Source organism: Perognathus longimembris, chromosome 3 (assembly GCF_023159225.1).
Source record: "Perognathus longimembris pacificus isolate PPM17 chromosome 3, ASM2315922v1, whole genome shotgun sequence".
NCBI classification, from domain to species: Eukaryota; Metazoa; Chordata; class Mammalia; order Rodentia; family Heteromyidae; genus Perognathus; species Perognathus longimembris.
This window is the reverse complement of record NC_063163.1, coordinates 82,573,532-82,599,341: the sequence shown is the minus strand read 5'-3', so window position 1 is coordinate 82,599,341 and position 25,810 is coordinate 82,573,532. Positions and strand designations below refer to the sequence as shown.

The following is a 25,810-nucleotide window of genomic DNA, read 5'->3' as shown; positions in this document are numbered from 1 at the left end:
GTGTCTCATTAAGGACCCCCAAATGGCCATGTGCTTCTATGACACTTCACCAGCTGCCTTAGATAAGAGCTGCTCTATGAATGACTTCTGGAATCCTTGTGTGTCTGTTCAGGGTGTAACTGCAGGGTTATCTTCAAAAGTGTTTCTTCTATCCAGAACGTTCTCACATAGTAGACATTCTGTGACGGTAGGCTAAGCCACACCTACCTCCTCATCTTCTTGGGACTCGTTCAAGGGTCCATTTCGAGTCTCTTGAAAGAGGATCTTTTTCATTTTCCGGTACTGTAGGTTGTCCAGCTCCCGCACGGCATCTTTGGTCCTCTGTATGAGGTCAATGAGGACTCGAGGTGGCCGTTCTCGCCGAACAAAATCATGCTGTTTCAGGGAGAAGAAAGAACAAACTGTTAATACAAAAAGGGTATGCTGAGGGCTGGGGATATAGCCTAGTGGCAAGAGTGCCTGCCTTGGATACACGAGGCCCTAGGTTCGATTCCCCAGCACCACATATACAGAAAACGGCCAGAAGCGGCGCTGTGGCTCAAGTGGCAGAGTGCTAGCCTTGAGCGGGAAGAAGCCAGGGACGGTGCTCGGGCCCTGAGTCCAAGGCCCAGGACTGGCCAAAAAAAAAAAAAAAAAAAAAAAAGGGTATGCTGAGGTATAAAATACAGGTATAAAAGAAAATAGACAAGCATAAACAGTTCTATGAATTTTGCAGAAATAACCAAATATTAGTGTGTGTATGTGTATGTGTGTGTGTGTGTGTGTGTATGTGTATGTGTATGTGTGTGTGCTGGTACTGGATACTTTCTTGTGCTGGTACTTTTCTTTCACTTTCACTTAGCCTCCCAAGTAGCTAGGATTACAGGTATAAGCCACCAGTTCCTGGCAAAAATGGTATTTTAATGCCAGGAAGAAATGTGAAGAAAAGACATAATTGAGAAATAAATAATAGTAATAGTAATTTGTGGATCTTGTCTTTTGTGTTATTTTGTTTTAATTACTTAAGTTAATCTATCATTGGTAAAGTCCTAGGTGGGTTGCTCTATTTCTTTAATGTTGATAACATAATTTTAACCTGTTATGCTTTTTCTCTTCTATTTTTCTTGGCTCTGACCACCTGCTTTTTGTATCTTTTTGTGCCCACTTTCCTAAAATTTATCTTTATTTTCCTTCCCTTAACTTTAATACAGCCAATGTGTATTTACATGCCCTGCCCCCATCCTCAGCCATGTTAAGTTTTCTCATTTCCCATTTCTTGCTTGGTTGTTTTTAAAAATCTTTGTCTACTTCAAAGTAACACAGATACCATCTTTGCTTCTGGTGTTTTGTTCTCCTTGTTGTCTCTCCCTGTAGATTTGTGAAGCTGTGGCTCAGGTAGACAAAGTGGTTCATGTCTAGAATCTGTGGCTCAGGCACAAGGGAGAATGAGATCAAGTCTGGCCCCGTTGCCTCTGTTACCAGATTCCTGTGGCCTGACATTCAACAAGAAAACCTTTACTTTTAGGTAAGTCGGCTTCAGATCTACATTTCCACTAACACGCAAAACCCGAAAATTAGAGAACAATGTCTACAGGGTCTAAAGAAAAAAAATGCAAACCACAAATCCATGACCCAGACAAGGTGTTCTTCGATGATAAAAACAGAAGACATTGTTAAGATTTATAAATTTAGGTAACAGAAGCCTTCTGAGTTTTCCTTAAAAAAATAACAATCAAAACTATTCAGGAATAAAACCCAGTCAATTTGGAGTGAAACAAACAAAAATACAGCATTGAAGACCACACACAAAGAAAAAGATTACAAATCTGGAGTGCTGCATATATTAATATTGCAGGAGATCCCCACACATTGTGATGATGGTGATGGACCACATGTGTGAAATTTATAGCAGTCCATAGAAAAACATCATAAAGAGATGCTCAAAATTTTGTTTCAGTCTAGTGGATGTGGTTCACAAGATATTCTCACCATTATCGCCTACAGTGTAATGTCATGTAAATGTATGCTTTGGCAACCACACAGCTTCATTGCTGAAAGATTTGCAACAACCTAACTTTGGCACTTGAACCCCTGGCAGACTCAGATCTGAGGGCATTGCATTGAAATCTGTGCTTATAATGTTAGGCACAGAAACATCGCTATGATGACCACAACTAGCAGGGAATACTCGTGTGTGTGCGCACGCCAGTCCTAGGGCCTGAGTGCTGTTCCTAAGCTTCTTTTGCTCTACCACTTGAGCCTCAACTCCACTTCCTGCTTTTTGCTGGCTAATTGGAGGTAAGAGTCTTATGGACTTTTCTGCCCAGGCTGGCTTTGAACCATGATCCTCTGATCTCAGCCTCCTGAAGCTACAGGTGTGAGCCACCAGCACCTGGCTGGGAATAATCTTTATTGTAAGACAAAAGAAAAAAAAAAGAGGGGGAGGAATGGGAAAGAGGACAAGAAAAGGGTAAACAACCCATGGAGAATTTGCGGCACATATATCATGGTGATCTTGCTGTTTCTTTGCCTACTTCTATCTCTGGGTAAGTGACAAGGGACATTCTAACCCAGTTTGCCATGATACCCTAACTGTAATGATTTACCATGTCCCCTCACAGTGGGAGTTTAACACTTGCATCTCAAATATAACTGAAAATTTACCCGTAATAGTTCTGCTGATGTTGGCCTTTCCTGAGGTATTTTCTGCAAGCAGTAATCAACAAATCTCCTGAAGGAGTCTGTCCTGTGTGGGAATATATGAAAAGAAGGCCAAATGAGGGAATTCAGAGTGAGCACTTGATTATATAAAACAACTTTATTCTAGACAAAGGTTTGTATGTTAGGAGATTTTAACAAACCAGTGCTTTGGAATCTTAGGAGAACTAGACTATTCCCATGTTCTCTTAAGTTTTAAGGTATCTGAGATTAATTCTTCTGGATGACACTGTTTCAAGTTAGTCAACATGTACACACCCAGTCACACATAAGGGAGCAGCACACTTAGGCTAAACCATAATGCATATCAGGAAATGATACCCTACACTAATACATAACTGTTCAATACATCCTACTCCTATGAGATAACAACCCTCATGGTGTCAAGTCTATGTTCTTCATATTCCTTTCCGCCCACAGCTCTAACAAGGGAGCAAACCCTGAGGCACAAGGCATAGAGGTCCTGGGGATATAATTTCTGAAGGAAAATACCTTCTATCCTGAAAACCCCACTTTGTCTGCTTTCTAGAACTCTTGTGGCCTCAATGTTATGTAGATGTCATATTTCAGAGGAAAGAACAATACACCTTCCTTATAGATACTAAACATTCTGTCCTTCCTCTTAACTATAAATAAAGTAAACAGATGACAATGGGAAAGATGACACCAACAGGGCTAATGAGGGCTGATGAGGGGGTGACTGGCAGGACTGTGTTCCCCCTGGGATTTCAGATGCTGTACACAGTAGGACACAGCACCAGCCCAGGTAAGGGCAGAACTAGAAACTGCACATGTGTGTACTTACAGCACCACAGGTGTGAAGACACTTTGTCACTGACTGTGACATACAATGAAGGGTCAGCTATAGAAACTGCAATTTAATGATACTGTCAGCTACTATGAGCATTTTATTGAAGATGAGGAAGGACAGCAGTCTTACCATTCACTGGACTGCAAGGTGGGGGAGTCATTCTGGGCAATGTGATACAAAGCACTCATCGCATTCATGTTGAAAAGCGGGGGCTTCCTTTCAGCTGCAAGGGAAGAAACATGATAAGGCCGTTCAGGAAATAAACCAGTCAGAGAGAGAGAGAGAGAGAAATAAGGAACTCTGTGCAAAGCATGGCTTCCCAATCGATAGACAGCTCATTACTGTCATCATGCCACACGACCCACTTATTTTAATCTCGAAGGTCAGCCCAGGACAGCCATTCACAGACTGCTGGTCTTTTAATGGACATTGGCAAAGCTCCTAACAGAGCCTGCTTCAAAGGGTGTGAGAAAAATTCCTTGTGTCTTTTTCACGGATCTTCAGAATATGGATCATTGCCTACTTTCCTATAACAGGTATAAACATCTTCATGCATGGATATGCTTTAACTATTAAGTATGGACTCATTTAAAATAATAGAACAGAATAGACAAAAATTATTATGGAATGGAACATTTGAAATCTTACTAACATGTATGGGAGATAATCCTCTTTAATGAAGAGTTTGGCAGCTCATCTAAGCAAAAAAATTGTTGGGAGAGGAGCAGGGATGTGTGAGGGAGGAAGTGGAGGATCAGTAATACACAAAGCCTGGTCCTCCCCTCCCCTCTCCTTCCCTCTGCTCCCCTCTCTTCTTTTCTTCCTTCCTTCTTCCCTCCCTCCACATTACTGGGATTTCAACTCAGGTTTGTGTTTGATCAGCTGATACTCTATCACTTGAGCCATGCCTCCAGCCCAGCTTTTTGCTGGTTAATTGGAAATGGAGTCTTGAGTACTTTTTTGCTCAGGCTGGCTTCAAACCACTGTCTTCCAGACATGGTCCCGGCTACCTATAGAGCATCTTCCTGGAAAGCTGTTCTTTCTCCATTTTTTTTTTTCTGTCATCTTTATCTTCACTGAAGAAACTATGCTCAGGCACTTCTACTGGTCTGCTTTCTACATCTAACCCCTCTCCCTTCTCTCTTCATTGTCTACATTTTATCTGGCTTCTGCCCCCCATTTTGTTCTAGGGATTGAACAGAGCCTTGCATATGCTAGGCAGGTGACTTTATCATTGAGCTACATTCCCAGCCTATAACCCTCCATTCATAGCTCTCCATCCACATCCCTTACTCACTATGTTATCCAGGTTGCTCCCAAACTGTTGGGTTCAAATGACCCTCCTGTTGTAGCCTCCCAACTAGTTGGGATGACAGGCATAGCACGAAACCCAGTTCTAGCTAATTCTTGACACTCTTTCAGGTTTCACTTCAAATATAATTCTATTTCTGCAGTAGTTTCATAAGTATTTATTCAGGGCTTACTATATGTTTGCAATCACTTACTCAGGGAAGCTTCTCCTGATTTCTCAGTACAGATCTCCCATTAGATTTTTGTCACTGTGAATTTGGCTTTTTCTTTCTACCATGTTATAGCCCCTGTGACTGTGTAATGCTTTACTTAACAGGTGTCCTATGTACTAAATATCATGAGGGCAGTGACAGTGTTTCCTATTTTCATCACTGCATCCATAGTTCTGCGAACAGCACCTGGTTCACAGCCCCAGAATATCTGCTAAAGAAATGGATAAAGTCAAGACAGATTAAAGTAAAGGAGCTTTGTCAAGAGAGAATCTTTGTGCAGAAAGCAGTCACAAAAATGCCCAAGAAGAGACTAAGTCTTGAGGTATATGTCAGATATTTTGTGATGGCCTCAACAACTATGAGGGGGATAGGAAGCCCTTCATTCACCAGGTAAAAATGAAAATTTAAGCTCTCAGGACACTGAGTTGCACAAGAGAAATGGCAGGGTTAGGGGCTAAAGAAAGAAAACAGATCATTAGGAAGAAGATAACGATATAATAACAAAGCTTGGTGACCCATAAACTAGACAAGATAGCTGGGTATGTTGGCTCATGTTTGTAATCTAGCTAACATCTGGATAAGTTATATGACAATCATGAGGTGTGACTCCGAAAAAATATAAAACAGCCTATTACTAACCCAGTTCTATGCAGGTAATCCCAAGGGACCAAATGTCAACTTTCCCATCATACTGTCCTTCATCCATAGCTAAGATCACCTCTGGAGCCATCCTACCAAAGAAAACACATAAAACGCAGGTCAAAAATAAAAAACAATTTCCCTTATAAAGTGGTTCAGTGCCAAAATGTGCCTAAGCACACTTAATAATTTTACCTGATATTTTTTACACCTATCATTTTGAAAAAATATTTAAAATGTAAAATATACTTAGTGATTTATGTGCAATAACAGATTATTTTCAGTAAGTCCTGGTTTTACTCTTTACTATTGGTTTGACCTTGGGTAAGAAATCTGTTTGTATATCAGTTTCTCCACCTATAAAAATGGAGAGAATTCTAGTAGTTACCCCATAGAAATGGGCAAAGGGTTAGCATATATAAAGCACAGATAAATTAACATGAAAATAAAGCCACTAGTGATTTTTAAAGACCACACTTACAAAGCAGGCTGCTGTAATAAAGTGTCACTTTGCTTGTCTGTCACAGTATCTTTTCATTAGGAGGTCATGGGCCATGTCAGTTTAATATACTTTGGATAGAACTATATTCTATCATTGTGTGGAAGCAGTTGCTTGGTAAATGCTATTTGATGGTGTAAGAAAAAATTCAAACAGCAGCTGATGTTTTTTTTAGTAAGTAATTCATTTCCCAGCATACAAATAATTCCCCAAGATATAAGGAAATTCCAGTGTATCTACAAAAGGCAGGCAAGAAATCTGGATTAGAATAGGGAACAACTTCAAGTTGGAATGATGCGCAGGATGGTACATGGGAAAGCTCATTCACCGGAAGGTAACACTTAACACTTGTTGGCTCACCCGAGAAGGCTGTCCTTACCTGGACACTCTGCCTCAAGAGAGAACTTCAAAAGAAACCTCCAATGAAATCCAAAACCTGAGCTTGGTCAGTGAGTTGATAATCCTGCTCAGTTTACACACAGTGACATCAACCCTTATTTGAACAATTTAAAGTCATTCTAAGTTGAATACTCAGAACTTAAAGTGCTTCTTTGTTTGCTTGTGACTTCTCTAACTTTCTCAAATAAAATCCCATTTGGGGCACATGGGTAATATACATTGCAAAGAAGAAAACAACACCAAACAGACTCCAGAGCTTCATCTTGTTTATGTGTATGTATTTTAATGCTTTGGTCTATTTTCTAAGTCTACATACCAATAAGGTGTGCCTACAAAGGAATTGGCAGGAGAAGCTATGGAGGCAGATCCAAAATCAGCCAGTTTCACCTGGCCTGGTTCTGTCAGGAGAATATTTCCTGCCTTAATGTCCCTGGAGGAAAAAAAAAAAGGATCAGAAAATTACCTCTCAATTTTGATTATGGGATAGGTCAGAGCATGCAGTTAATAAGATTAAAAAGTTTATTTAAAACAACAACAAACTTTGCTTAGATAGCTAGAAGGAGAAGTTAATAACTACTGCACATTGTCAGAGGGGTCCAGATTCCTGGGTGTACTTACAGGTACAACACTGTAATTACTTAAAGAGCTTCCTTCAGAGGGAGGGTATAGAGCGAGAAGAAAGGCAGACACAGCAGACAAGGAAAGCTCTTCAGCTGCTACCCCTTTCAAAAGCTTCTTCTTCAATGCTAAATCCAGTCACTGAAGTATATTCCTTGGGTAGAGAAATTGGTACCATTCTAACTGCCTTTCTTATTTTTTCTTCCAGATTATATAGCATTTTGGGAGCCTACATGAAACTATGAGGACTCTGCTTTGGTACCTGCAATAACCCTCCACTGTGCACCTACCTTTTCTTTTTTGCCTGTTACCCTTTATCTTTGCTTTTAATTGTAACTGCAACTCTAAGGCACTTGATGGTGCATGCTAGATAGAAGGTATTGTTTTAAAAGTAACACCGTACAGTAAAAGGAAGACCCTGAAAGATCAAAACAAACAAGGATTAGGGGTTAGGATGTGGCATTTTGATTGTGTTAGACAAAGAATCGCAAGTGTTTATGACTAAAGATATTAGACTTTTTGTGGAGCAAAAAAGTTTTAAAAATATGATTAAAAAGATTCACTCCTCAGTAAAGTCATTTATAATGAAGATGGGGATGTTTTCCTTATGTTTAATTACAAAAAGACATGAAGTGTAATGAGCATAGAAGCCAGGAACTGTAAGTTTATGGACCATGGAAAGATAAAGCAGAAAAAAATGAGCAAAACTTATTCCAGGTTGAAAATGGTCAAGTTTAAATGCTTCCCAAGCAACTTTTGCAAAAACTTCCCTTGAAAATGAAGTTTCTTTCCTCTTGGTTGCATTGGACATTGGCAGAGAGAACTAAAAAAAAAGGCATTATTTACTTCTCTTTGCAACACAGAAATATATTCTTTTATTTTCAACTAGAAGACTACCTCTCAAATGAAAATAATAAAAACTGGACATAGTATTCATTTTAAAATGAAAGAACAATATTTAAGTGTTTTTTATCTTTCCAACTTCTTTTACAAACCAAAGATGATACTGTATTATTCAGAATAGAACAGTAGGTCAGTGTGGATATTCAGGCAATAAAGACACACACAGGCAAATAATTCACTCAGCAATATCATCTTAGTTCCAAAGAAACACACTTTTTAAAGGTCTTCAAATATGGGTATTATAACAAATGTATTTAGATGCAATTAGGACACACATACACACAAAGAAACACATTTAGTTTTGTTGTGTGATGCTGGCGATGGGACCTCCGTTGTCACACTAGGTAAATGTTCTACCACTGAGCTCCACTCCCTACCCACTATTTCTCCTTCATGATGACGAAGGCCAGTTCCTGGCAGGATCTGATGGGCCTGTATTAAGGAAGTTCTGCTCTTGTAGTTCTAGTAACTGTCAAGGCTGCTGCAGGGTGATTTCTGAAACAGAAGCTAAAGGGGGAACTGTGACCTAATAGTTTCATTTCTTCCTAGTAAATGCCAAGTGTTTCCCTTGGCTGCAAGGCATCTCAAGTCCTTTGCATTTGGGAGCTATTCTGCTATTACTATTCATGAAAATCAGGACTAGAAGCTCTTTAATGACAAGCAGCTTTCTTCAGGAAAAGTTAGTGGAGGAAGGAGCGGGGAGTGGAGAGAGGCTTATCAATTGCAAGAGGCCCTGAATTCAAACATCAGCTCCAATAAAAATAGAAGGAAGGAAGGAAATAAATAAAGGAAAAGAAAATGGATTAAAAAATCAGTGGATTATTGGATTATAAATTAGGAAGTTTGAGTTGCAGTTCTTACTCTATTACTTCAATGCTCTGAAATAATGGGCACATTATTTACATCTTTCTGAGTTTAATCTTTCATTCACCATAATGTAGATGTTAGGAATGTGAAGCGTTTGAAAGTTATGAAACAGCATCTGTTTATAGACTATTAACTTGTTATTTGCAACAGAAGAAACTCAGCTAAGAAATATGTCAAAGAAAGGTTTATTTTTCTTTTTTTGGCGACATTTTATCAAGAGTTACTAGGCTCTTCCTTGAGTTTCCCTGAAATGGTTGGCCTGGAGAATGTTAACCTATAGAACAAAGATGACATAAATCTTTTTGGATGAATGAGAGAGGAGGCCAGAAGATGGAGGTAAATTCTGGCAACCTAATTCCTTGCATCTAAGAACAGTAGCATCTGTTTGCTTCTCATAAAACCTTAGGTACCCTGAAAGTTAGAACTTGCACTAGGTTCTTGGAAAAGAGTCCTGTAAGAGAAGGGAAAACGAACCTTACCTGTGAATCAGTGCATGAGAATGTAGGTAGGCTAGTCCCTGCAAAGCACCATGGGTAATGGCAGCTATCTCCACTTCCTGAAGTGGCTTCTTATGAACTGAGGAAGGAGGAAGGGAAAATCCATCATGTACTTTGTCAAATGAAGATGCGGAAATAATATTCACTTAAATACATAGGGTATATGTATATACATATATATTTTTTATTGTCAAAGTGTGATACAGAGGGGCTACAGATTCATATGAAAGGCAGTGAGTACATTTCTTGTTCTACTTGTTACCTCCTTCCTCATTTCCCCCCTCCCAGGGTATATATTTTTTAGAGAATAGCAATACATAATCAGATAAGAGAAAACCCAAATGTGAGAAACAAAACAGATCTACCCCTCAAAAAAACAATAAAATCCTAATATTAAGTAGTGCATTGCTAATTTATCAGTTAGTTACCAGTTAATGCCACACTGCTTTCAGCTGGTGTGGCGTGAATATACCACATGTCCTTCTGACATTCTAAATGCCTGGAGTGTTCTAGGTCACATTATTTTCCTCTGCCACAGAGCCATCTATAATTACCCCCTCTAACCACAGGTTTTCATTATTTGTGAAAGCAGCTAATAAGCAATTTCTATTCAGAGATCAAGGATGATCTAAGACATATTTTAATGTAAAATTATAACATAGTTTCTGGTTATAACAACATCTGCAGAGGAGAACTGGGTCAGTTATTATATTGGAGAGGGTTAAATAACAATATATCTGTTAACTCTTAACTCCCTATTATGTATATGCAGGTACTTGATGTATTTGAATACACACACACCACATCATATCAACGCAATAATTTATCAGGGCCTGCCTTGGAGGGTACATGAATGAATGACAGGAGAGGTGCTAACATCATATGATACTTCAGTGATGGTACAGTGATGCTTACCAGCACAACCCTATCTTTATCAAAGTGGACTGCTCCAGACTGCACTTTAAAACAGGGAGAGACAATGTACTGAACAAGGTAAAAGAGAAAAAAGGGTGCAACCAGTGCATTTATTTCCAGAGCTTACCTTCCAACAAATCAGAGGCAGAGCCTAAGCAGTACTCCATCACCAACTACAACAAAGTAAAAAGAAAAATCAGAACAATAAAATATGAAATGGTAAGTTCTAAAGATGAACAATACATAAATATTAAATTGGATGTTATTTGGAGTAGCATGATGAGATCTCTCACTGTCTCACTCTGTTCTGCTCAAGAAGTGAGCCATCCTTTGTCTAGAGTATCCCCTCTGTATGTACCACCCACCTATTGTCACTTAGTACTCATCTTGGTTATCAAATCAACTTCCAGATCAGCTTTCACAGTGCTGCAGTGCCATGTTCAACCAAATCCCAGTTTATTCACTGATGGGCCCAAAGTACAAGTGGAGTGGATGTTGGCAATTTCACTGGAGTATATATTTGGAAATGCTTTACTGTTTATTAGTTATTAGCAATTGTTACTAATATCTTACTATGCCTAATTAAAAAATTTTAGGCTTTACCACAGGTGTGTATGCATGGGAGAAGTCAAGCTATGTACAGAGACTGGTATTGTCTGTGGGTTTAGGAATTCACTGGGATTCTTGGAACACCTCCTCCCAGGGGTAATGAGGTCCGGGACTATGGATTCTTGGAATATGTCTGCCAGGAATAACAGGGAGAAAGGGGTACAATATTCTGCAGAATGTTGGTTGTCTTTATCATCAGGAGGTGACAGGGAGTTGCAGCTTGCTGCCACTGCCCAACATCAATGGATAGTACTGTACCACACATCACTAGCCAGAGGGGGGAAAAACTCAAAATTCCAAATCCAGGCAAGGTGTGGTGGTTCATGCCTGTAACTCTAGATACTCTGGAGGTGGAGGTAAGGAGGATTATAGTTCACCAGGGCAAAAAAGTTCACAAGACTCCATCTCAACCCATGGCTGGTTGTTGTGATGCATGCCTGTCATCCCAAGTACATGGGAGCGTAAATACTGAGGCAAAAGTAACCCTATATAAAATAGCAAGAAAGGCTGGAGGTATAGCTCAGCAGTACCTGTTTAGCAAGTGAAAGGATCTGAGTTCAAACCCCAGTACTACAAGAAAAGATTTTAAACCAGATTATGGTTTTCATTGAATGTTCACTTAAAACTGAAAACTCCTAAAGTGAACTGCTCAGAGTCAGGGACCATTCGTACACAATTTCAAAACTGAATGGAATATGTTCAGTGTGTATATTTTTTAAGTTATGTGTTAAAAATTTCAACATTTTTGTCACAGATATTCTTCATCTTGCTAATCCATAATGTGAAAAAGCTGTACATCGATCAGCTGTACAGCTGATGAGACTGGACATCTCTAGCTGCTCTACCTTTAAAATCACTGGGTCTGGCTTCTAGCTCTATGGGCTTCTTCCTCCTGGGCAAATTATTCTTGGACCCACTTGTATGTATTTTTCCAGAAGGCCCATTCCTAAGGTCACCTTCTAATTAGTTTATCAGACCTGTTGTAGATAGACCCTAGGTAACCAAGCTTATTAGCACTCTAAGTAATATTACGAGTAAATAGCTTTCAAGTAAGAGCTCCAGGGATTTCCTAAAGACCTAAAACACATGAGATTTAGAACCTGGATTTTGTAACATTTATTCTGCCTGATGGAAATCCCATTCTAGACTCTTCCAGGTCATCTGAGGTTGCTAGAGAACTGATTTCCAGATAAAAAGATGCTCCTTTGGTTAATTTCCTCTGTTCAGAATGGAAACAATAGTTGTAGGTACTGTAAGGTCTGCTTTTGTGGAAATGTTTATGTTTAGGTACACTGCTTAGGAGCAATGATTCCATTCCATAATTAAGGAGTACACACAAGAAAGGACTTGGTACAGGTAAGCACTGAATCATAACTTACTTGAACTTTCAGTTATCAGAAGTTCAACCTGATAACCTGCAAAGGTTAATATTTTCACGTTCTAAGTGGTACTTCCTGAGCCAGTTTAAAAATAAGAAACGCAGTCATATAAAATATCCAATAGAGTGGGAGAAATGACTTTTTCACTTTAAGTACATGGTAGGTCCTCTGAGTAAACAATGCACAGAGATGAAAATATCCAGCACAAGTCCAGCTCTTGTGTGTATGTGAACTGGAGTAGCAGGAGAAGGGATAAAAAATGAGTAAGATAAAAATGTTCACATGTGACTCAAAAGCCCTGCCACTTGCTTTTACAAATAAATCATTATAAGATGATGTTATTAAGACATCACAATTCTTTGCTGAGTGTTGACAGGAGATTTCCAATAGCCTTATACTTAATCTAATGGAATCATATTTAATCTTATGGAATGTATATCTTAAGACATCTTGGAAGTATTAACAAATGTCAAATACTGGTAACAAAACTCCAGTGGGACAGAAATGGGACAGAGACTTTTATACTTCTGATAAGCAATAGAAAGAGTATTTAAGAGACTCTGACTTACCCAAGCTGTGTGCTCTTTCAAATAACAGCCTTTGTATTCAATGGTATTAGGATGCTTCAACTGTCGTAAAAATTTAACTTCTTTAAGTATGTCTTGCCATTTCTATTAAAACTCAGAAAAGAAATGTTTTCAGTTTCAAACTGAAAATAGCATTTTATCAAGTGTACATATATAATGTCATCATGATTATAAATGAGCATGTAGTAAATGTTTCATAAATGATGGAGCTATTTAAACTTGTATTATATCAAGTTTGAGTACAAGTAATTGCAAATCTTTCACAAAGTGTATTATAATAAATAGATATTATACATGCTAATGTATAAAATAGTTAATTAAGCTAAACTATTAGGAACTTTTATTCTTTTCCATAGAAGGGGGGGGGGAAAGAATTGTGATAAGGAAACATTTAAATAATTTTGTGAATTACTTCTCTGTAACTTTTGCTTTATTTTTAATAGATACATATTAATTTAATGTATTTGTGGGGTATAATGCAATGTTCTTATATATCTTGATATGGTGCCATTTTCCAATCAAGGCACTTACCATATCTATCAGTTCAAACATTTACCTTTCCTTGTGGTGAGATCATACAGATCCTCTCTTCAAGTTATTGTGAAATATACACTGTGCTGTATCATTACTCATGATCACCCTAGCATGCTGGGAACACCAGCTCTTCCCCTTTGCTGATACATCAGACTGGACAGCTGTGGTCTCTTCTTACCTCATGTGTCTGTTTTCCACTGTAGGACATTTTCTTAACCGCCACCACCTCATTGGTGTGAGCATTTGTGGCCTGTGTTCCAGGGAAAAATGGAAAAAAATACAATGAATCATGTTTAATATTTGACTAGATGGTTTAATAAAAATATATCCTCAGAGTTCAATGCCACTGTTTAGAGATGCTCCAAGATGGGACAACTTTGTTCCTCAACTTTGAGGAACAGTTTCTCTTTATCCTTTCCTGAATATAAGTTGTCATATATATATGGATTATGGCTGGGTGCTGTGGCTCACACTTGTAATCCTAGCTACTCAAGAGGCTGAGATCTGAGGATCACAGTTCAAAGACAGCCTGGGAAGAAAAGTCCCTGTGCGTCTCTTACCTCCAATTAACCACCAGAAAACGAAAGTAGAGCTATGGCTCTGTAATATGGAGGTCAGATCTGGCCAGGGAAAGCGGGCAGAAGCAGACTCCATCTCTACTATCTCCTCAGCCCCCTCTGCTCAGAGGCCCTGGAAGATTCTCTCTCCCTGTGAACAACAGTGTCCCACACCCCCTGAATCTGCACACCAATTCTTGGTGGGCGTGCCTGGATTCCCATCTCCAGGTAATGGGAGTTCCTGAACCCCAAGAGACAGGGGCGGCATTTAGTCTATAGGTTACTGAACCTGTTTGTCAAGTGCTTGGAACTGGGAGCTTCCTGTGACCCTGACCCCTGACCTGACCCTATTTAGGGGCAGGCGAGCTTAGGTGCCATTACGCCATGTCACATGTTCCAGTCTTGTGTCTGTCGTCCGCATGGCGTCCCAATTCAGCTCTCCATTGGAGCTGAATTGGTTTGTTGGAATCCTCTGGAAGTAAGTCTCTGTGCCACTGTCCTGTGCTACATGTTTTTCTGAAACCTAGGACCGATCCATCCGGAACTTCCCCAATAAATTCATCTTTTTACTTGAGACTGTCTCTGAGTGGTGAACTCTTGGAGGGATGGGGGATCCCCCCCTCCCTTGGACGCCATTACAGCTCAAAGTGGTAGAGTGCTAACCTTGAGCAAAAAGAGCTCAGGGACTGCCCTGAATTCAAACTCCACAACTGTTTAAAAATAAAAGAAAGAAAAGGATATGTCCACTAATGGAGAACCAACCTAATAAAGAGAATATGGCCATTTACTGAAATAATTCTTTTTTTTTGGCCAGTCCTGGGCCTTGGACTCAGGGCCTGAGCACTGTCCCTGGCTTCTTCTTGCTCAAGGCTAACACTCTGCCACTTGAGCCACAGCGCCACTTCTGGCCATTTTCTGTATATGTGGTGCTGGGGAACTGAACCCAGGGCCTCATGTATACGAGGCAAGCACTCTTGCCACTAGGCCATATCCCCAGCCCCTGAAATAATTCTTAAAGTAAAAGGCAGTCTGTGTGTGTGTGTGTGTGTTTGTGTGTGTGTGTACAGACATGAAAAAATATGGCCAAAAGCTGTGCAACAAGGTTCTACTTTTGTAAAAACAATAATGATGTGATTAGTATATGTTTGTTGAAGTTATAACATAATATATCAATGATAATTCTTTCCAATAGAGCTTTCTGTGAGGAGGGAGATCTATCTATGTCCACATCATCTAAATGTTGCACTAAAATGTGACTAGGGTGGCTGAGGAAAGGAATTTTATTGTAGATAAAATTTCAGACAAAGAATTAAAAAGGAAGATCGTGAGAACAATCAATACAACTTAAAAGTATACTAAAAAACATGTGACGAACTACAGAAGGAATACAAACCTCTGACTAAAATAAAAGAGGAATTTACTTAGAAAAAAATTAAAATTCTAGAAATGAAAATCTTGGTAAGTCAGATAATTCAGCTGAAATCCTCCTCATCAATAGAACAGATCAAGTTGAAGAATATGAAAGCTCAAAGAGGAAAGTAGATGAATTAGAACATTCAGACAGCGATATAAGTAAAAGTTGGAAACACACAGATCTCTGGGACATCAATAAAAGATTAAATCTATGAGTAATGGGAGAAGACAAAGGAGGAAAAGGAAGGAGAGGAGGAGCAAGCCAATGGTATAAAAATATATATTCAACAAAACAATAGCAGAAAATGTCCCAAATCAAGAGAGAGAGAGAAGGAGAGTGAGAGACAGAGACAGAGAGAGACAGAGAGAGACAGAGACAGATTTGTAGGAGCTATTTAGAACATGAAACAGACGAGACCAGGAAAGAACATTTCCTTATAGTTAAAACATTAAGTATACAGAACAAGGAAAGAATATTGAAAGCTTCAAGAGAGAAGTACCAAATAACATATAAAAGCAAACCCATCGGAATAATATCAGATTTCTGAACAGAACTCCACAACAAGGAGGTCATGGAATGCTGTATTTCAAAGTCTGAAAGAAAATAACTGCCAACCTAGATTACTGTATTTAGAAAAGCTATCCTTCACAATTGAAACAAAAATAAAAACCTTCCATGATGAACAAAAACTGGATGAATTCATAACTATTGAGCTAGCATTGCAGAAGATACCTACAGGAATTTTAAACACAGGAAAGGAAGCTAAACCCAATCTTAAGTTTACTGGAATAAATAAATCTCACTAGACAAGTAGATAAGCAAATGAAGATTAGGAAAGAAGCAAACATCATAAAAACTACATACCTTTTAATAATAAAGCTTAATATTAATGTTCTCAATTCTCCAATCAAAAGGCACAGACAGGCAGATTTGATTTAAAAAAAATCACAAAATAACCATATGACAGGAAATATCACATGCTTTTTAAAGAGTAACAATATCAATGTTCTCAATTGACTCAATCAAAGCAATGACAAGCAGGTTGGATTAAAAAGCAAGACCCCTTCATTTGGTTCCTACAAGAAATGTACTTCACTGGAAAAGACAAAGGTTGGTTTAAAGTGAAAGACAGAAAAAGATATCCGAGAAAATGGAGCCCTAAACTGAGCAGGAGTAGATAGATACTCATATCTCTCACAAAACAAATTTTAAACCAAAATTAGTCAGAAGCGTCTAGAAGTAAACCTCAAAATTAAAAATCTCTTTAGATGAAATGGACTTAATAGCCATCTAAAGAATATTCCACTCAACAGTTACAAATTAGATATCCTTTTCAGCAGTCCACAGAACTTTTTAAAAATAGATTATATTTTAGGAAATAAAGCAAGTCTTAAAGAAAATGGAAATAACACTTGCATTTTATCACATCACAATGGAATAAAGCTAGAAACTACTGAAAATATACAAACACATGGAGAGTGAACAATACATGTTTGAATGATTAATGGATCACTGAAGGAATAAGGAGGAAATTGTTGGGAATATGTCCTAGTGGCAAGAGTGCTTGACTCCTATACATAAAGCCGGGGTTCGACTCCCCAGCACCACATATATAGAAAACGGCCAGAAGTGGCGCTGTGGCTCAAGTGGCAGAGTGCTAGCCTTGAGCAAAGAGAAGCTAGGGACAGTGCTCAGGCCCTGAGTTCAAGGCCCAGGACTGGCAAAAAAAAAAAAAAAAAAAAAAGGAGGAAATTTAAACATGCTTAGAAGGACATGAAAATGAAAACACAACATCAGAATCTATAGGACAAAATGAAAGCAGTTGTAGAGGGAAGTTTAGATCTATGAATGCCTTCATTAAAAATTCAGAGAGCCAAATAAAGAAAAAAAATTCAGAGATCCAGTCAGGTGCTGGTGGTTCATGTCTGTAATCCTAGCTATTCAGGAGGCTGAGATCTGAGGCTCAAGGTTGAAAGCCAGCCTAGGCAGAAAAGTCTGGGGTAGAGCATACACCTTGAGCAAAAAAGCTCAGGGACAGCACCCAGGCCCTGAGTTCAAGCCCATTAACCCCTCCCCTTTCCCCTCAAAATTCAAAGATCCACAAATAAATGAGGTCTCTAATGATGTACCTTGAGTTTTTAGGAAAACAAGAATAAGCCAATTCCTGAATCAGCAGAAGGAAAGAGGAACGAGCTGCCATCAATGAAATGAAAACTAAAAGAACAAGGAAACTAAAAGGATCAATGAGAAATGAACTGGTTCTTTGAAAAATAAAATCAACTTCCAAACCTTTACCCCACTCTAAAAGAAAGAGAAGACCCAAATTCATAAAATTAGTGGTGAAAAAAGTAACATTACTGAAGCTGAAACCTGAAGAATGAGCAAGGGTTGGGTGTTTGACAGTAGGGGGTGTAATGTATGGAGTCTTCTTGGTGAGGAGGAAGGCACAGAGTCCTTGAAGGGGAAGGAGCTTTCTATTCACAGCAAATGCATATGGCTAATCTTCAAGCTCTAACATATGTGTGCTACCATGAATAAAGCCTGGAATCTTAGAACTGACTTCCAGCCATGTAGGTTTACCTTTAAGGGAGGTACCATTTAATTTGTGGAACAAATATGAAAATCAAGCATAGTTCACAACTAACAGCTGTGTGTAGAGAATGAGTGCAATTCAAACTTTCCTAAGCAGATCTGAATGATTGTTGTTTTTCTGTTTTGTTTTTTTCTACCAGTCCTTGGGCTTGAACTCAGGGCCTGGGTGCTGTCCCTGAGCTTCTTTTGCTCAAGGCTAGCACTCTACCACTTGAGTCACAGTGTCACTTCTGGCTTTTTCTGTGTATGTGGTACTGAGGAATTGAACCCAGGGCTTCATGTGTGCTAGACAAGCATTCTACCACTAGACCACATTCCTAGTGCCTGAATGACTGTTTTTAAGTACTTACAAAATACACTGCTCCAAAACTTCCATGTCCAATTTCATGCAAACCAATAAAGAGTTCTTCAGGGTCATCTTTGTAGAACAGATCAGCAAGCTCTGGGTCCTTTAGTACCCCTTTACGCATGGTGGCCACTCCTGCAAGGGTTGAGCTTTCCAATACCCCAGTCAGTTGATTCTCTCATTGACAGCTCTGAATGTTTACAAATCTTTAGTACCTATAGAAAAAAATAACAGTTGCCAATCAGATAATTTATAAGCCATTATAAATTCAAATTAATATTAAATATATTGGGGGTTTACAATTCAATATTAAAATGACAAGATGCCCAAATGAAAAACAGACCAAGTATGTGGATAAACATTTTTGTACAAAGATACATAAATGACCACTAACACATGTAATGATGCCCAGTATTGTTAGTTTATTAGAGAAATAAAACTTCAAATAGATACTTCTTCATACTTTCCAGAATAGCTATGATCAAAAATATAAGTATAGGGGCTGCGGATGTGGCCTAGTGGCAAGAATGCTTGCCTTGTACACATGAAGTCCGGGGTTCAATTCCCCAGTACCACATATACAGAAAATGGCCAGAAGTGGTGCTGGCTCAAGTGGCAGAGTGCTAGTCTTGAGCAAAAAGAGGCCAGGGACAGTGCTCAGGCCCTGAGTCCAAGCCCCAGCACTGGCAAAAAAAAATTTAAAAAAATATATAAGTATAGGTAAGGACGTGGAGAAGGTAGAACTGTTTAAAAATTCTGGAGGGGTGGGGCTGGGGATATGGCCTAGTGGCAAGAGTGCTTGCCTAGTATACATGAAGCCCTGGCTTCGATTCCCCAGCACCACATATATAGAAAATGGCCAGAAGTGGCGCTGTGGCTCCAGTGGCAGAGTGCTAGCCTTGAGCAAAGGGAAGCCAGGGACAGTGCTCAGGCCCTGAGTCCAAGGCCCAGGACTGGCAAAAAAAAAAAAAAAATTCTGGAGGGAACAAGTGTAAAATGGCATAGACATTCTAGAAAACAGCATGTATTCATCCAAAACTTAAACACTGAGTTATATCTCATCCATAATTAAGCCAGATAATCCATTCTTGGGCTTATACCCAAGGGAAATGAAAATATATGTCTACCCCAAATCTTGTGCACTGCTTGTAACAGTATTGTTCATAATGGCCAGAATGTAGAAATAATCCAAATGTCTATTAACTAGTGAACAAAGAAACAAGCTGTGGCATATCCATACAATGGAATATTACTTAGCTATAAAAGGGAATAGAGTATTGATTGGTACATGCTCCAACATGAGCATTCATGTAAACATTATGCCAAGTAAAAGAAGCCAGCCATAAGAGATTACACATTGTATGACTCCATTTATATAAAATTCCCCAAATATGTGACTCCACAGAAACAGAAAATGGATTACTGGTTCCTAGGAGGGTTTGGAGAGCAACAGCCAAAAGGTCTGAGGTTTTCCTTCAGAGTGATAAAATGTTGTGGCCTGACTGTGGTGATGACTACAAGGCTATGGAACCTTGCTCAAAACCACTCAGTTGTATATATTATATATAACATATATCACACTACATATAACATAATATAGTATGTAATATAAAATATATACATATATAATATATGTATATTTTTTGGTGCTGGTCCTAAGGCTTGAACTCAGGGGCTGGATGTTGTTGTCCCTGAGCTTTTTGAGTTAAAGCTAGAGCCTAACCACATGAACCATAGCTCTACTTTCAGCTTTCTTTGGTACTTAATTGGAGATAAGAGCTTCATATGGCTTAAAGTGGTAGAGCACTAGCCTTGAGCAAAAGAGCTCAGGGACAGTGCCCAGGCCATATGTTCAAGCCCTATGACTGATAAAAAATAAAAATAAAATAATTTATGTCTGGGAATATGGCTTAGTGGTAGAGTGCTAGCATGAGTGAGGCCCTGGGTTCGATTTCTTGGTGCCACATAAATAAAAAATAAACAAAATGAATTTAAAAAATTAGTCGCATAGGACTTTCCTGACTAGGCTGGCTTCAAACCATGATCCTCCGTTCTCAGCCTCATAAGTAGCTAGGATTATAAGCATGAGCCAACAGTGCCTGGCTCACACACATGATTTTTTTTTTGTTGTTTGCCATAGGGCTTATAGTCAGGGTTTGGGCACTGTCCCTGAGCTCTTTAACACAAGGCTAGCAATCTACCACTTTGAGCCACAGATTCACTTCCAGTTCTCCGATGGTTAATCGGAGATAAGAATCTCATGGACTTTCCTGTCCAGACTGGCTTTGAACCTCAATCCTCAGATCTCAGCCTCCTGAGTAGCTAGGGTTACAGGCATGAGCCACCAGTGCCCAGATACACGTGATCTTTATTTCCACATTTGTACTTATAGACTACAGTCAGTGTTTCCTTGACCCATTAGTTAACTAAGCTATCTGACAGTTGACTAATAAGACTGCTTTCTCAAAATATGAGCCAATGGGCTTCACTAGGAGAAGAGAAAAAGATGATCAATTAAAAGAAGTAAAAGTGACCGTACTAAGAAGTTTTCTCCCCTTGTAACACAACAGCTTTGAGTGACAATGCACATCATTCCCTATGTTGTTCATTAATTCCTTAGCATGGATGGTTCAGCAGCCTAACTTTCCCCTTCCCCCACCAACCCAACTCATTCTTCCATTATGGAATCACTCACTACTTGCTACATGCTCTACTAGGATGGGTGTTGGAGACAGATTGGGTTATGGTCCCCATCCTTAAAGGGCTTCCAGTCAAATGGGGTGACAAACATTAAATTACAATGACAGGAATGACACAATGGTTGTCACTAATGGCTATTATGCAGAAAGTTTGAACTATTTTAACGTAAGGATGTAACAGACTGATTTGGCCTGTTTATGACTTAGAAGTGAAAAAGCATGCCATTTTAGGAAAAATAAATGTAGTTCATTTAATATGGATGGATGGGAGAGCTGGAAGGAGAAAACACACAGTTGGTATTAAGCCAAGGAAAATCACAAAAGGCCTTTTAAACTGTATTAAGAAATTTGGATTGTATCCTGAGGGTAACGGGCCCCCAAAGGCTTTAAATAGGAAAAAGGATGTCCTTGCCAACACTGCACCTGCCATCCTGGGCAGAGGTTCTGCCAAGTCATGAGTACCAATGAGCAAGCACAAAGCCACCTCATCAGGACTGTTAGAGAAGTAACCTAAGTCTGTCTGTCAGACAAGTAACAGAGTACAAACTGAAAACTCACTGAGTATTTTTTGCCTTCACTGTTTATATTTAAGAACAAGAAAGAGGAACAGAGATTCAATCAAAGACATGCCTTTTGGAGACCATGCTTAAAAGCAAATTATGAGATTGCATTTCAGGAAAACAAAAAGATCTATGATTTAAATTTATGAGAACGAAAATAATTTCATTCATCAAACTGTGTTTTAAACTTCTGAATGTGGGGCTAGGCATGTGGCTTAGTGGTAGAGTGCTTGCCTAGCATGCATGAAGCCTTGGGTTCAATTCCTCAGCACCACATAAACAGAAAAAGTCAGAAGTGGTGTGGTGGCTCAATACGTAGAGTGCTAGCCTTGAGCAGAAAGAAGCCAGGGACAGCACTCAGACCCTGAGTTCAAGCCCCAGGACTGGCAAAAAAAAAAAAAAAGGAAAAAGAAAGAAAAAAGAAGAGAGAAAACAACACCTGATGCTTACCAAGGGCTGTTCTCACTAGCCAGGACAGGGAACCTCTACTTCACGGGCATTGGTGATGGTATTCAGAAAAGTCCAAACTCAGCATTAGGAATAATTCCTCCTGAACTACTAACTATTGAACTCTGATGTCTAACAAGTTTTAAAAGCTAGACCCAAAAGGGTAAAATTACTTCTATATAATGTGACTAAGAGTAAAGGGAAAAGACATAAACACTAATCAAGAGAGAGCTGAGCTAGCTATACTAACATAAGATAAAAGAGATTTCCAAATATATTACTATTGATAATGGAGGTTGTTTTATAATGATAAAGGGAACAATTATTTCATCAAAAGGACAAAATAATCTTAAATGTTTATGTGCTTAGTAACAGGTTTTAAAATATATGGTTAAAATAAAGATGTAAGGAGGAATTTACAAATTCATAATATACAAACATTTATAACGTACAAAGTATACAAATCCATAGAGGTTTCAACATATTACCCTTAACCATTGACAGCGAATAGGTAAGGACATAGAACTTAAGATCATCAACCAACTTATTAACATTTACAACAGAACTCTGCCAACAGCATCAGAATTACACTTTTTTTTTTTTTTTTGCCAGTCCTGGGGCTTGAACTCAGGGCCTAAGCACTGTCCCTGGCTTCTTTCTGCTCGAGGCTAGCACTCTACCACTTGAGCCACAGCACCACTTCTGGCTTTTTCTGTTTATGTGGTGCTACAGAATTGAACCCAGGGCTTCATGCATGCTTGACAAGCACTCTACTGCTAAGCCACATTCCCAGCCCCCAGAATTACAATCCTTTACAAGTGCACACAGAACATTTTTGTTGTATTCTGGGCCATGAAACAAGACCCAGTATGTTAAAAGGACACAAGGCATAGTGAGTACATACTTAAAATAATAGAATTAGATAGATACTTATAATTGAAACTTGAAAAATTCCAAATATAATGAAATTAAACAACACATTTAAAAATAATCCATGGGTCAAAGAACAAATCAAAAGAAAAATTAAAACACAGTTTTATCTGAATGACAATGTAAGTACAATGTGCCAGACTTTGTGTAAGGCTGCTGAAGCTGACCTAACAAGAAAATCTAGGGCACTAGATTGCAGATTTGGAAAGGAAGAGAGGTCTCAGGTAAGTGCCCTCAAATTGCACTATTAAAACAACAACAACAAAAACACACAAGAGAAAAAAGATAAGTTAAGCTTAAAGTGAACAGAGAAAATAATAAAGATTAGAGCCAAAAACAATAAAAGAAAAGCTAGAAAAACGGAAGGAAATCAATGAAAGCAAAGTCAATTTTCTGAGAAAAAAATCATAGGCATACATTTCCTACCAGCTTGATTATATGAGAGTCATATAAACATATAACAAAAATCATACAGGTCTGGGGATAGGGCCTAGTGGCAAGAGTGCTTGCCTCATATACATGAGGCCCTGGGTTCAATTCCCCAGCACCACATATAAAGAAAATGGCCAGAAGTGGCGCTGTGGCTCAAGTGGCAGAGTGCTAGCCTTGAGCAAAAAGAAGCCAGGGACAGTGCTCAGGCCCTGAGTCCAAGCCCCAGGACTGGCAAAAAGAAAAACAAAAACAAACAAACAAAAAAAACAACCACATACAATTTTAAATTGGATGTCAGGAACAAGAGAGGAGACATCAGTACAGACTGTTCATATAAGTTCAGTAACTTTGGTGAGAGAGACAAATACTTCAAAAGACACAAAGCACTGTAGCTTATGCCACAAAAAGATAATCTGCATAAGCCTGTGTCTATTAAAGTAATTGAATTTGTAACCTGAAGTATTCCTGCAGAGAATATATCAGGCTCAGATGGCTTTTTCAGTGCTTCTAACAAGAATCTATGGAATATCTCCAATTCTAGAAAATTGAAATGGATGATTTGTATGACTATGTCTCAGCCTATGAGGCTTGCCTATCCTGATACCAGAACTAAAAGTCAAAGACATACAAGGCAAAATGGACAAATCAGACTTCATCTGAGCTTAAAATATCTGCTTTTTTAAAGGCACTTAGGAGAATAAAAAGAAAGGCAACTTGGAGAGAGGCTGATGGCAGGGGTGACACTAATCAAGATACATTGTACTCATAAATGACATTGAGTTGAAACCCATTTGTAAAAATACTTAAACTAATAAATAAAAAATTAAAGAGTCAGGCAAGTTATCAGGGAAAAAAAAAAACCTTTGCTAAACCTATCTCAAAAATGGGCTGTACCTAGAAAATACATAGAATTGACAAAACTCAGAAATAATCTAATTTTTAAAACTAAGATCATAAACATCATTATTCATTAGAGAGACAATGGTGAGGAGTTGCTATATACACCTGTTAGAATGGCTAACATTAAAAAAAAAAATCTAGGTGCCAGTGGCTCATGTCTGTTATCCTAGCTACTCGGGCGGCTGAGATCTAAGGTTCATAGTTCAAAGCCAACCTGGGCAGAAAAGTTCAATAAACTACTCAAAAAACCAGAGTGGATCTGTGGCTCAAGAGGTAGAGCACTGGACTTGAGCAAAAGAAACTCAGGGACAGCACCCAGGCCCAGGGTTCAAGCCCCAGGATTGGGAAAAAAAAAAAACAAAAACAAAACCTGACCAAAACAGATTTGGTAAGGAGATGGCCTACATTAACTAGATCTCTCATACACTGCAGACAAGAATGTAAAGTAGTCAGACACTTTGGAAAAACACTTAAAAAATTACATACTTGTATGTTAGTTACCATTTACCCAGGAAGCCCTGCACACCTATGTTCACAGTCATTTTTTTTTAATAGCCGGAACTGGAAGCAATCCAGATGTCTGTCAACAAATGGGTGAGCAAACACTCAGAGCTGTGTGCTGCGATGGAATGCAGCAGCCATCAAGGGATTGACGGGGTACATGCTACAACATGGTCAATTGCAAACCAGCCATGCCCAGTCAGGGAGTAAGGTAAAAAGCCAGTACATTCTTCATGATGTCAGCAATACAAAATTCTAAGATAAACCAACAAAGAGGCAGTGCTTTAGTGGCTGACTAGGACAAGGCGAGTGTGAGAGGGTTAAGAGGGACTAAAGAGGGGTGTGAGGAAGTTTGGGGAAATGAAAGGTTTATTATCTTTACCAAGATGGATGACAGCTTTCATATCTATCTATCTATCTATCTATCTATCTATCTATCTATCTATCTATCTATCTATCTATCTATAGATTGATAGATGTATGCATATATCAAACTGAAAGGCTAATAAAATGAGAGATGTACATACATCTACATACACATACATGTTCCCTCCAACTCAAGAGATATGAATAGGAAATTCAAAAGAGAACTAGCTATTCTTTATGCTATCAAATAGGTATAACTTCACTAATAATCAAAGAAGCAAAAAACTGTGAAACATTTTATTCCACATACCAATTTGGCAAGATCATAGAGAAAATCTATTTTTTTGGCAAGCAAAGAAGGAAACAGTCACTTTGTTGCTGGAGGGGTGGAGTAGCATGTGTCCTGACCCAGTGATGCCCCTGTGGGAGGGGCTCCCCCTGTGGGAGGGGCTCATTTTTGCTTGTTCTGTTTTACCAGAAGTGGGTGTAAACAGGTGGAGCACAGAAGGTAGTGACAGTGAACAAGGAAATTGTGGCTTCTTAGCCTACAAGCTTGGATTTTTCTGTTTTAATTTTTTTTGTTATTATA

General features: G+C 38.8%; 1 protein-coding gene across 2 annotated transcripts in view; it reads right to left on the bottom strand.

Moving 5' to 3' along the window:
• Positions 1-25,810, bottom strand: part of Taok3 (TAO kinase 3) — a 133,151-nt gene that overhangs the window by 48,114 nt on the left and 59,227 nt on the right. For both annotated transcript variants that reach the window (XM_048342867.1, XM_048342868.1), the window contains exons 3-12: positions 18,391-18,601; positions 13,656-13,727; positions 12,926-13,027; positions 10,496-10,541; positions 9,436-9,532; positions 6,885-6,998; positions 5,671-5,762; positions 3,638-3,731; positions 2,644-2,725; positions 208-375 (exon numbers count right to left, since the gene is read on the bottom strand). In XM_048342867.1, coding sequence (XP_048198824.1) covers positions 208-375; positions 2,644-2,725; positions 3,638-3,731; positions 5,671-5,762; positions 6,885-6,998; positions 9,436-9,532; positions 10,496-10,541; positions 12,926-13,027; positions 13,656-13,727; positions 18,391-18,510 — 987 coding nt within the window. In that variant the 5' untranslated portion in view covers positions 18,511-18,601. The remainder of the gene's footprint in view (positions 1-207; positions 376-2,643; positions 2,726-3,637; positions 3,732-5,670; positions 5,763-6,884; positions 6,999-9,435; positions 9,533-10,495; positions 10,542-12,925; positions 13,028-13,655; positions 13,728-18,390; positions 18,602-25,810) is intronic.